The sequence below is a fragment of the Colius striatus genome, chromosome 2, assembly GCF_028858725.1.
Source record: "Colius striatus isolate bColStr4 chromosome 2, bColStr4.1.hap1, whole genome shotgun sequence".
In the NCBI taxonomy this organism is placed as follows: domain Eukaryota; kingdom Metazoa; phylum Chordata; class Aves; order Coliiformes; family Coliidae; genus Colius; species Colius striatus.
In genome coordinates, this window is record NC_084760.1 from 66,270,716 (window position 1) to 66,284,569 (window position 13,854).

Genomic DNA, 13,854 nt, shown 5'->3' on the forward strand with positions numbered 1-13,854 from the left:
TATTTTCAGGTTCAGAAGTAAAATATAAACTCAGACTCTAAGACACAAACACTTTTTGTAATGATGCAGAGATTGATGTGCCTACTTCTCAACACATTTGAAGTCCTTTGCTAAAAGCATTTTTCAGGAGACCCAGATAACATAGAAACATTTTGATGACAGACAAAAAACTTCAACACATGGAAGTATATTACTATGCTAAAACCAGAAGACAACCAGGCACCCAAAAAGAAATCCTCCCCAAAATCCTCAAAATATTCTTGACGTAGATCTGACATTTAAAATTTCAAGGAAAATGGCTGCACATGAGAAATTCAAAATTAAATTACAGACCACAAACAGCACAAGAAGTCATAAAGTTTCAGACTATTAAAAACATTTTTTATATGCACTGTAAAAATTAATCTTCAAACAGTAGTCCCATCATACATTCCCAGACACAGCCTGGAGTTCAGTAAAAGAAGAAAATTAGTTACATGAAAAGGAAAAGAATCACTTCATCTTCTGGAATGTGTTTTTATCACAACTGAAAAATACTCTTTCTTACACTACAGAGGAGGGTGGAGATCATTCAACAAATCAACAAATCAACAAATTCAACAGATCAACAGATATTTACACTCCATATCAGGATGCACAATTGCCAATGAGAGTGGAAATTTTAAAGTTAGCAATTTTGGAGAATGTAAAAAAAAAATTGTTTAGGTTGTGACTCATTTTGAGATTAATCATAGAAGCAGAAGTCAGGAGATCTCTATCAAATTCCCAGAACTCCAATAAATCTCCTCTATGACATTTGTAAATAAGGATACACTTAACTAAGCCGAAAAGGAATATAATATATCTTATTTCCACTTTTTGATGATCTTAAAAGTTCTTTTGCAACTGTAATGATTCTATGATTCTCAGTTTCACCTTTAAAACTGAACCAAAACTTAATCATTGAATAAAATTGTTGTGATCCTTAGTTAATTTATACTTTTGAACACTTCTTTAAAAGCTTTGCACAGAGACACAGTGATATGATATGCCATTGAAATACAGTAGCACCTCTGAAATACAGTAGCAATCTATTGGTTAGCCAGACTGCATTGCCATCCCTTCTAATTATGGGTACAAAGAATGCTTTGGGGTTATATCTAGTGTGTTCTTGAATCTGTGCCATTCAAGCATTCTTCCAAGCTCAACTCAGAAGGCAGAATGAGAGTTGTGAAAAACACAAGGAATGATGCAGTGTTCCATAAAAGAAAGAAATGCTGGGAAATGAACTGGAGAGTGACCACAAGGAAATGTCAAAGTAAATTAACCTTTACTACCTTTTTTTTATAGATATATATAACCAGGCCTCAGACTGATTTGTGGATTTGTTGTAATGTCTACAGTTGTGTATTTGGTATTTTGGCATTGCACTAATAACCCAGAGAGTCTAATTGCATATTTTTGAGTTAGTGTTAATGCTTCAAGAAATTTTGAGAGCATGGCAGTAACAAAGCAATTGGAACAAAAGAGAATACAGTAGAAGTTCATTGACCTTGCAAAACTGCTACAAGTACATCAAGTTCCATACTGCCTTTAACTTCTGAACCACCTAGCTTAAAGATAGTTCAGGAGTCTGCCTCAAGAGTAATTGCAGTATGGATTTTTTCAGCTTACTGACTACTTTCCTCTAGGAAGCATGGGTATTTGTTAAGAAAAATACTCCAAGATGTCTAGAGCCAGCATGTTATATACTAACACAAAAGTAGTTTATTAAACCCTAAGCCCCCACAAATAGAAGGAAAAAATACTTTAAAATAAGTCTTAAAATTGAAAAAAAATCAGAAGGGAGAAGGATCTGAAAGATCTGAATATTGTTTTCCTCCTTTTTCTAAGTTGTTCCACAATTGCCTGCATAAATTTTAAGAGTTAGGGATGGTATGAGTGAAGCAGTTGCCTTCCTCAGATTCCAAAGGTTACTTGTTTACACTATGAACAGATTTCAAACAAGTCTTGGGAGAGGAATCACTTTTCCTGCTTTCCAGGTTCCTCCTGTACTGTTACATTTTGCTACAAATGAGAATATGAGATCTCTGTAGAACCATTTATGTGAAAAGGAGGTCAAGGGAGTTAAAAAAACATTGCAAAAGAACTTATGTCTATATCCCAGTATTTCTTTACATTTTATTCTATTAGATTTATCCTCCTAATACAATGTATATACTATAAAAGCAAAGCAGGAAATGCTGTGTCCCTTTGTCTTTAGTTTTCCTGTCTATTTGCTATATTCCTCCTAATAGAGTATTAGTCTAGAATAATAAGAGCTACAACTACGTCCTCCATTAAGGATTTTTACCAGAAATGGAAGGTAAAGTATCATAAATCACAGTGGATTAACTGTAAAACCAAGCAGGTGACTGAAAGCCACAATTAATTAGCCATTTTGAAGAATTTTTAAACATAACTTACATCACAATCCATTAGTTACTTTTTCAAATAAGAAGGATGTCAAATAAGAAGTGTATTTTAAAGAAATGATGCAACTTAATTTGGCATTTTTTTCTCTTTTTGTTTTCTGTATGACCATTTAAAGTCTCAGTGAAGTCCCACCAACTAAGTTTGTACCTCAATCCAGGAAAGTACTTCCCTTCAAAAATATATTTAAGCCTCTGCTTACTATGGTTTTCTGTGCAGTGGCAAAACTACCACGGAAATAGGCCAGTTTTTCCCATCTAAGGATGCAGCCCAATACTGATTAATATGATGAACAGACAGAACACATAATTTACATATCAAATAATATAGAGTTATAACCTTAATTTTCTTTGTTTTTCCATTCAAAATCTAAAGCCATAATATCAGAAAAAGAAAAATATTTCTCAAAGGTGTTTTTAAATGCTATTGTGTTGAAACCTATACACATGAATATATGTGTATGTATATTTGAATGTAATTATTGAATGTATGTATTTGAATGTATATACATGTCAATGCCTCATATACACAAATACTGATGGAAACCTGAAAAAGCAAATGAAGAGCAGAGAAACTTAATAAAAGAACACATGGAAAGTTTTAGCTCCAATTATAAACTAAAAGAACAGAAAAAATGTATCAGATATTTAACAAAAAAACTGATTCCAAGTCAGAAAGAAGGAGTCGCACGGTAATAAACAGAATAATATTAGTAAAAAGTGCATGAAGGATATCTAATGATAAAGAAATGAAGACAAAATAGGATAATGAAAAGCTGGAAAGTCAGTGAAAATTATGAAGTTATCTACTTCCATTTGACAGAGAAGGAAGAACACTTTCACAGTATGTTGGAGTCTCTGAAAGAAAAAGTATATAGGATATTCCCATAGAAGAAAGATTTGCAATTAGCTACTGAAATATAACTTAACACATTAATGCACACTGAGATATAAACAAGCAGAAGGTAAAGCTCAGAGATTACATATGGTATCAGTAATAGTTTAACAGTATTTGCATCAGTTAATATACTATAAAAAAAAATTATCTGACATTTCAATGTTTGTTTCATTTTTGCCAGAAAAAAGATATTTTTTCAATTAGCTTTTACTATTTGTTCAAATTTTTTTTCCTCTGTTATTTTCTTGTCCCCTAGCCCACTTCACCATGCACAAAGTCCCAGATCAAATAGTACAAACACTTTCACTGGTCTATTAATGAGAAATTGTACTCACCGTTTTAGGTCATCCTTGGTGGTGTCTAGATAGAAACTTAACAGATGAAATTCAGCTCCACAGCACAGCAATATAAATGTATCTATGAAATAAAACTGTGCAAAGCGTACAGCCTTATGGAACTTTTCTTTGTCCTGAAATGAAAAGAAAATTATTAAGAATGGATTCTAAGATAACAAATATTTTTTGTCTGAGATTCCTGATGTTAAGGCATAGTCTCCCTGTTATCCTGATCATATGCGAGAAGGTTAACCTACTATGTAGTGGTCTTTCCCATCTTTCAGAAGTAATACTCTGAAAATAAAGTTTTTCTTACACTTAAATTAGTTGGCAGTTGAAGTTAATAGTATCTGTAGTCAATTGAATCTAATATAATCTAGCTCCCTACTCCAAACTTTCACTTTAATTGGGAAGTAGACTATCAAGTCAAGCACAGTTAAGCCAATCAAAATTGAATATACAGAGAAGATAATTGAAACAAAACTTACAGACATGCCCACTAGTTTTGTCAACCAAAAATGGAGTTTATTTCTTTTCATAAATTATCATGATAAAAAGCTATTTGAAGTCAATGGAGACCATCCAGATCATAGTGTCAGCTGGAATCACCTCCTCTCAGTAGGTCTGAGAGTCAGGCTGCATGATCCTTTCTACAGAGCTGTTAAATACAAGTAGATGAAAGAGCAAAAATGTCCTCTGAGAACCAAACTGACAGAAGTTTCTAATTACCAGAACTAGAGCAGGTTCATTATTGCAGACTGACCAGATCCTTAATGTTCTGTCTTCTGCTGCTGAAATTAACCATTTCTTGTCATGACTCCAGCCAACAGAGTTAATTGCACCATCATGACCTAAAGAAAACATTAATCATAAAACTTGGTTTTTTACATTTATAAACTTATTCAGAGTTAATTGTGTTGTTTTAATATAATTATACACAATATTAAACCACATTTTAATTACAGGCTTTGAATAGCTGAATTAAAACTGGTAGCAGTAAACCAGTTATTGATTTTTTTTCTTCCACTAAAAACCATGGAAAAATGTCTTATTAATAATCAGAGAATGATAATTCTCACTTTAATTTTTTAAAGTTATGAGAAGGATGTTTTAATATATGCAAAGACACAAAATTCCTTGAAAAGGCAATCTGAGTATGACGTTACAATTAAATTTTATATTAAACATGGTCTGGAAACCCCTAAAGATGTTGCAAGTAGTTGCTGTACTTTATTTGTTAGGTTTTTATTATTCAGACAGACGGTTTTGTAAAAACATAACGAGCATGCCACTACAATAGCTTCTTCAGGACTATCACACTAGATTTAAAAAAAAAGCAACTGTCTCTTTAAAAATCATAGCTTAAAGAAGCATAATCTCCAATTAATAGCAAAAGGCTTCTAGAAGAAACAGAATTTCCCAGCCTAGTGTCACACAGTTTAAAGAAAAAAATACTAAATACTTGAAAGAAATCCAAAAGCCAAGAATGTCATCCAGAAGCTAAAACTCTTAATTTGATCTAAAATTGCATTGTTGCTGATCAAAAAGCTCAAAAAATAAGAAAATATGTAAAACAAATGTAACAAACTTTGGCCTATATTATTCTAATTTATCCAGATGAAGTCTGATGAATTTTTTCTAGCCTTAAGACATTCAAAGTTCTTATGCTGCCCTCTTGTGCATATTTTCTCTTTAGTCAATTGAAGTTTTATATCAAAAAAATATTGCTTTAAATTACAGGAAGGCTAATCAATTTATCTCAGCAATTAAGATCTTCTGTGATAACTTATCTATAAAAAAGTTTATCAACAAGATATTTTCATTCCAAGTCATCCAAGACCTGCAGAATTCTCACCAGAAAACTATACTTAATTTATTCTCAACACAAAAGTTTATTTGGAGGGTTCATTTTGTAAACACATTTGGAAGTTGTAAATTATCTGCACTAAAGAAAAAAACAAACCCCAAAATAACTTCCCAGAATATACAAAACAGTTTTCCAAAGTTGTAAGGAACATAAGAAACTTTAGGAAAATCTGAGGTTTGGAAAATTGGAAGAGTCATGCAAAAAGCTTAAGAATCTCTGCACTCCAGGTCCCCCAATCCCAAAGCACAGTGAAGCAGATGCCAGCTGGCTTGCAAGAGGCCTGTAAGCTTCCAAACAGGCGTTACTCAGGGTTCCTCAGTCCTGAAGCACACTGAGAAGGACAGCAGCTGGTTTTGTAAAAAGACTACTTCAAAAAGGCCATGCTAGCTGTAACACAGACATCTGAAGAGCCAACACTGGAGAGGAATGCAGAACTACTTAAAACTGTAACTGAGCACTTTGGGGAAGTTGTTTATAGCTAAATTGCTGTTGCTATACCACTCGCCTCTGATGGTGCATTACAAAAATACAATTTTAAATAATTGGCTATATTCAGATGTTAATGCTGCCTTGAAACTGTTTTGTGGGTTTTTTACTGGGACAAATGTCACTGCCATTTCTTGAAAAAAGAAAGTTTTACATTACTATTGACTTCAGCTCTGAATAAGACTAATGCATCATGGTTCTAATGAAAATACATTTATTATGACTTCTCAAAACCAAAAGTGTTTGAAGTAGAAAATAAATAGGTGATTTCACAATAATCTGAAACGTATTAATGAAATAAGCACATAACAGATAGTTTGCAACTCCTACTCCCCTGCAGTTCAGTATCTAACAGTTTCACACTGACGTTGATTTTGAAAAGAACCACATGCACAGATTGCACTCTTAAGCTACCCTAGAGAGTGTGAAGTAGAATGTGGCTTACATTTGATTTTAGACTGTGCATCTTAAAAAAAGACAGAGAAAAAGAATGAAAGCTATCAATTACATAGTGGTGCAAAATCTAAGAACACTAACAGAACAAGGCTAAATGCCAGATGAACAATTTAGTAAAGAATAAAAAACCCCAAACATTTAAAGCAAGAAAATGCTAGCACTCGACACCATAACTACTGCAACCAGATAAAGCTTCTCTGTAGTAGTGCGAAGTTTACTGCAGGTCACATTTCTCATCACAATAAATTAGTCTAGAATTGCATAATATTTATTTTTACTTCACAGAATCACAGAATCTTAAGAGTTGGAAGGGACCTCAAAAGATCATCTAGTCAAATCCCCCCTGCTAGAGCAGGATCACCTAGAGTAGGTCACACAGGAACTTGTCCAGGCAAGTTTTGAAAGACAAAGCCTTTTTTTAATGTGTCTAAAACTAAGTAGCTTCCTTCATGACTTACAGAGTAATAGAACATGAATTAAGGTTTTCTTTCAAATTATGAAACCTCAACATTTCTGGTTTTGCCTTCAAATATGTCTACTTAGATTCATGTTTCTTTTTATTAAATTCTATGTTTTCTATTTTCTGTTACTGACAGTATTGAGCCACTTCTTAGTTATGATTTAGTATGTAGCAAGTAGTATGTAGTATAGATGCAAAAAAGTCAATGAAATTAGTATCTTCTCCTGAGATAAAACAAAGATAAAACCCTGCTGTTACTGGACCAAAATCAATTAAGCCAGCTTAAAAACAAACTTTAGTAAAAAAAAAAACCCAGAGATTTTCACAGAATTGAAATGTCGCTTCCTGCAACACATAATCTCTGTATACATTCAAGTAAAACTAGCCTATCTAATTTCTTGATAGTGATTCACATAAAGAGGTGCTGGATCTGCAATGCAAAAGACAACTGAAAAAAATCAGCTACAGAACACAAGAATAATTCACAGCCTCACGGAATAATTTTGCAACATTTTGTTCTACTTCATGTTCAGAGTAGCCCTGCTACCAGAAAAAAAGACTGAAGTTGTTGAAAATCACATCTTAGCATCTTCATATTACTGAAAAAATATATGTTAATAATCTGAACCTTGCATTCTTTGGGCACAATTTTGTTAAGGTGCTGCATATCAAACACTGTACCAATATAGTATCATTATTTTTATAGATTCTTGCAATGAGTAAGGGAAGGAAATACAGAATTTTTACCTCTTTTGGTTAATTGATTTTTTTAGAAATCCTGACCTTCTAAAACAATATTAAATTATATTCCAGATGTATGGAGTCTTTTTTGGACAAAATTACTGCTTTTGTTCTAGTACTACCCAAATAACAAAATGATGTCAATAAAACCTCAAAGCATTATTCCTGCCCGCAGTTATTATGGCTTACATTACGAATTTGCTCAAATTTGTCAGAGATACATTAAGAATTTTTGGTTTTAAGTTTATGAACTTGCTATGGTGAAAAAATAGACCTTACTACCCTGCCCAAAAGGCATATTTTCCTTAATTACCTCACATAAAAAGGCAAATAGCAGTAATACTGCTTCCATTTGTTGCACAAATTAAATTTGTATAATGTACAATGAAAATTACTCAAAAAACCATCAGTATTCAGAAATTAGAACTATTTGCTTATAAGTAATTTTCTAAAATAGAACAGTCTACTTTTATGTGTGTTAAGGTCTGCTATTAATGACAGTCATCTTCCTTTACAAACTTCTAGATAAAATTGATTTAACAGGACCGACTTAAAGCCAAAACATTTACTGTTATTAAAAATTTAACAGTTAGCTCTTGTAGAAATTTAAAATTCATTTTTTTAGGCTCAATTACAATGTTAAGTAATGCATGTGTGTTTGCACATGCATACACTTTTGCAAATAATTTCTTCAGAGGAATAGCCTCTTTTTTAAAAATAGTTGTTTAGATGTCTGGAACTGCAAACACTTTTTGCCAAGCCACTGCAGTTAACTATTTTGCTAATACTATATTACAATATACAACTGCAATATATACATGTATTTCCATTACAGTATATTGTCTTTATTATTTCTATTTAAATACTGGAATCTACAAACACAATACAGATTGTGATATATATTGTGATATATGACTATTTATCTCCCTAAAAACTGAGAAATGGGAAAACCTGTCAGGCTGTTTAGTTCTAGAACAAAATTAGTCAGATAAATAAATTCTAAATCTTGAATCAACAGTATTCCCTCTCCTTCATTCTTCTCAAGTTGATGTAAGGTGTAATCTTTTATTTACTATGCCATTTTAGGTTAAATTCAACATATATTATGTCTTGAATAATGTAATTCATAAATTTACCTGCAAAAACATTGTTTGTATCAATGAGATTGGAATTGAGTACCAGTAAAGTTTTGTCAGCCAGGCCACAAGCCATCATCTCTCCATCTCCTATAAAGAAGAATGTCTGATGATTCATGTATGAAAGCAACAACAATTTAATCTGCTGTTTCTTTTAATCATGAAAGTCGCATATGTCACTACCACAAAACACAAACCAGGTATTAATTTCATATGTTCAATATATCTTTTTTATTGACATTCCAAACTTCTGTTGCAGAACTTGGTAGGAATTTTTACAGAATCCATCTCTTTTACTGACATTTTCTCAAAACAGTTATTCTTCACAAGGCAGAAATTCACTTTTCACAAAAGAAGTGCAACAAAATTGAAGTGCAGAAAGTTTTAGTAGTCATTTAAATCTATTTACTTACACTAATATTTTAATATCTTCTTATTAAAATTATTGCCTTCTCATGTATTTGAATAAAGAGCACAGGCTAGTCATTCTGGATTGCTTCTTAAGGATGATAAATTTTCTTCCTAAGAAAACTATCATAAACTATCCAAGTGCAATCAGATTATTCATTTATATTAGTAATTAGCGAGGGCACACAATGATGGGATAAACTCCCTTTACATCTACATAATGGCAGCAATTTGTGAAATTCAACTGTTCTGCATGCACCACAAACTCAAAGGTGTGAAGTCTATTAAGTAAAAGGTGCTGCTATTCTGCAGATTTCCTCAACTTTTCCTGAAGTTTTGGCTGTATGTATTTTCAGTATGAGAGCTGATTGATATAAAGCAAGTAATATAAGGTCACATACATAGAATTAACAATATAAAAACATTCCTGTGCATAAAGAATGAGAGTTTAATGGAGCATCATTTCAAATTCTAAATAAAAATGTTTTCTAACAGAGCAATAAGTCAGAACTAGTAACATCTCCAATACTACAAAAAGATATTTAATAAACCTAAGAATTTTTGTGTTGATCCATTGATGCAACTTTACAACCTCTAGGATTTACTTAAGTTTTCTACTTAATTTTCTTTCTACTATGTATAAAGATGCGCATTAATATTAATATTGTGATTCATACTTTACAAAGACCACTGGATTGCTCCAAACTGCAATTCCAAGTTGTAAATTTACAAAAGAAAATATATTTTAAAGCTAGGAACCACGTGGTCAACAGACTATAACAATAGCAGAATATCTCTTTACAGGCTTACAATAATGTGATTTTTTTTCCAAGAGAAAAAGTTTCTTCATTGTTTCTAAACTTTGTTTTGCTGAACTGTGGTTTTTTAAGCCTATATTTACATGCATATGTGTGCAAGAGACAGAGAAAAATAAGTAAAAATAAGTAAAAGAGGAATTATACTTAAAATCTATTATTGAAACTATAGCAATGCTTTTCCTTGCTAAAAAATAACTTTTAGTTTTAAGTGAACATAACTTTCCTAAAAATAATATCTCTCCAACCAATCTCCTTCAGGAACCATAAAAATAATTTCTTCACATCCTCTAAAGAACAGAGATGGCTAGAATATACTTTAGAAAAGTTACTGATTGCATCTAATTGCTTTTATTTCTTGAAGATCAAAGTTCCTCTTCTCAAAATATTTATAAATATATACATTTTTAAATACTTTGAAAATATTGTGGTTTGCAGAGTGTATACTGACATCATTATATACTTAGTAATACATTTGATTGCTAATCTAAGAAGTAGTTTCTGTATATGCATATTAAGATGGATTGGAGATGACTAAAATTATTGCAGGACTCACTTCTCCAAAGCAGTTAAGTAAAATACCATTCTTTATACAGAAGAATTACTAGTTTATATTTTAATATAGAAAAATGGAATCATTTTTTTATAAGAAATAGGAGTATTCTGATTCTTTTGAAACAGAACTTTCACTTTTAATATGCCCTAGTGATAGTAAGTAAATGTCTTAGGAAAAAAAATTCCTTAGTGAAGACTACTAAGTTGTAGTGAGAAAGTCACAGAATAAGTCTGAAATGAAACAAGATTTAAAATCAGATTCCTAGAATCCTTTTGCATACATCTTAGTAGCTTGCACAGTTTTGCAAGTACATGGCACTGCCAGAAAGTTTTCTGACCTTAATAAACCTTGTCACACAAATTTCATTTTTCTTTCTGTGCAATGACACAAGTGTAAGTTTTGTAAAGCCTGTACATACCAGAATACTGAATGCAACAAATTGGAGTTGGTTTACATGTAATAGATATCTCTTTCTCATATTTGATTGGAGGATAACTTTCCAATGGATATTCTTTATCTTTACTTCAAAGAAGGAAAAAAAGAGAGAGGAAAAATATTAAAATAAAAGTGCTTTGTGAGCTGTTCTATGTATCTTTATATAAGTATTTCCTGGAAAACTTATGTTCAATCCAAGATAAGAGGCAGAGTGAATTTTAAATTGCCATAGTTAAATTACTCCTTTCACTAGCTGTTATGAATTAATGAGATCAAGAATTAACATTGACTTGAACTAAAATCAAACTGAAGTTGCATATATATCTAATACAAGTATTTAAAGAATGCAAATTCTACCTTGTTGTTACAATAAGCAATATGAAAAATACCTTCACATGTAAAAATTAGAGGTTACATGGATCATCTATTTAACAACATACTACAAGAACCTCACACAAAACTAAGCTAACCAAAATAGCTTAACCTATCATAAAATAGCACAAATCAATCTTAAAGTTATCTGCAGGGCTCATCTAAAGTCTCACCTATATGTCCTGGGATTACAAAAGCTTAGCCTTGAGCTATTCAGTGTTTAAGAATAAAGTTGGGGTTTAAAAAAAAAAAAAAAATAGAGAAAATGTCATTTATCATTCTTTACTTTCAGAAAAAAAAAAATATATGTAATATCCCCATGTAACATGCTACAGCAATTAACATGAAAGTGCCTGTTCTAAAATAACATTTGTTCTTTGTGTCCACATTGATAATGAATCCACTGGTCAAATTATACCTTTATGCATGTTTATATGCATTAGGGTAAGCTGGCTTTAGCTTAAGATAGTATGCTTTTAGAGGTGAATGAAGCACATGATCTGAAATCATTAAGTCTCATTGTGCCACATTCAGTTATTTTTCTGACCAGAATTGCACCTTCAGAACATGTTGGGACTATGCTTCCAGCCATGTTTAGGACTTCTTTCCAGCAACAAAAATTTACAAAAATAGATAGGTATATCTTCTTTTATGTGTAAGACTTCCTCAAATTTAACTGCTAGTCTGATAACCTGAATAATTTTCTGCAATCATTTTACAGTAAATTAATTTATGAAGCCTTTTAGTCCCTTTTATACCCCTAACTATAAAGCTCCAATGAGAGAAGCAGCTATAAATCCTACTTCCAATAGAACTGTTTTTATCCTCATTTTAATTTGTTCCTCTTCTGATAGACTTGCTCCATTACCTACCATTTATGACCGGTGTTCCATTTTGATACCTTGTTTTTCTTCAGGTTAGTATTTGGATAAAACATGGTCATTCTACAAGAAAAAACACAGATTTTCCTATATGAAACATTAAATGCTCTGTGAGAGAAATAGTTTCTTTCAAACAAAACCCAATATTACTTTCTTCTTAATATTTATGTCTACTAATAATAACCTGTAGGTAAAATGATGTGCATATTGATGACAAGACAACTTGCTAATGATCAAGTGCTCAAGTTTGCACCTATGCTTTGCTTTCTGAGTTATTCGTTGCATAACATATTCTGAAGGTTAAACTCCACTCATATAAAGTTCTCAGACTTCTTTCTGCAAGCTAAAGAAACAAATTTAATCATATAAAAGAGACAAATGTCTAATATAGATTTTGAAAGGAAGTTGAATACTAACCAGAAGCTGTGAAAATTTTGTTTTCCAACATATTTTCTAAATTATTTTGTCTGATATCATATCTATTTTTCATGGGTGATTAATTTCGTAGTTGTGAGACTGCATGACTCTGTTCTGTGGCGATATACCACACACCAATATATCAGACAAAACAGTAATGCATCTACTTACCGAGGTGCTGATGTATAACCTGATGCCTTAATTTTATTATGGAAAACCAATGGCTGATCTTTCACTGTGCTTTTCACTCCTACAGTAAAATAATTTAATTTTCATTATTTTTTTTAATCAATCTGTTTGTACAGTTAAGGTAGTAAAACTAGCACAGTAGAAATATTTGATGTCTCCTTACATTACACAACATATTTATGACTAATCGCTCTGAAATAGTGACTACCCAGAAAAGAAGTATCAACTGTTACATTGCACAGCAACCCTCCTCCAATAACAGCAGTGAGTAAGAAATTATTTAAACTTTGAATTAACAAGAATATTGTTCTGAGGAACTTTTTGCATAATTCATTCATGAATGTGTTTTCTAGTTGCCTATTTTATGCTTAGACTTTATATGCACTAGCTATAATGTATTCAGACCTTATATTTGGAACATGGAATGCATCTAAAGATCATTAACAAACTGCCTGGTGAGTACACATAAAGGTTTGTGGGTCTATGTGCTTAAGTTATTAATAATGTCTGCATTCACACTGATGTACTAAGAAGCCTGAGGGACAGCCTCCAGCCCACAATCAAATATGAGCATTTTATATCAACACACACACAAAAAAAAAATCAAATAAATCTGTGAAGGGGGAAATCTTGTTGATATCCCTGGGGAGAAAATTCAAGTGCATTGGGAGTGATCTCATGGACACATTTACCTATGCTGAGGACAGAAGCTCCTTCAACTCCCTCCAGCTATCCTTTATGTAGCAATGAGGCAGAAGAGCCCTTCCTGGAAAGCTCCCAGCATCACAGATCATTGGCTATGGATGTAGTCTACTTGGACTTTAGTAAAGCCTTTGACACCATTTCCCACTGCATCCTCCTTGAGAAACTGGCTGCCCATAGTTTGGATGGACCTACTCTGCAATCAGGGGAAAACTGTCTGGATGGCTGGGCCTTGAGAGTGGTGGTGAAT

General features: G+C 32.2%; 1 protein-coding gene across 1 annotated transcript in view; it reads right to left on the reverse strand.

Moving 5' to 3' along the window:
- WDR27 (WD repeat domain 27) overlaps positions 1-13,854 on the reverse strand; it is a 61,891-nt gene that overhangs the window by 29,338 nt on the left and 18,699 nt on the right. The window contains exons 13-18 of the mRNA XM_010198880.2: positions 12,885-12,963; positions 12,288-12,359; positions 11,027-11,130; positions 8,830-8,919; positions 4,413-4,534; positions 3,684-3,817 (exon numbers count right to left, since the gene is read on the reverse strand). Coding sequence (XP_010197182.2) covers positions 3,684-3,817; positions 4,413-4,534; positions 8,830-8,919; positions 11,027-11,130; positions 12,288-12,359; positions 12,885-12,963 — 601 coding nt within the window. The remainder of the gene's footprint in view (positions 1-3,683; positions 3,818-4,412; positions 4,535-8,829; positions 8,920-11,026; positions 11,131-12,287; positions 12,360-12,884; positions 12,964-13,854) is intronic.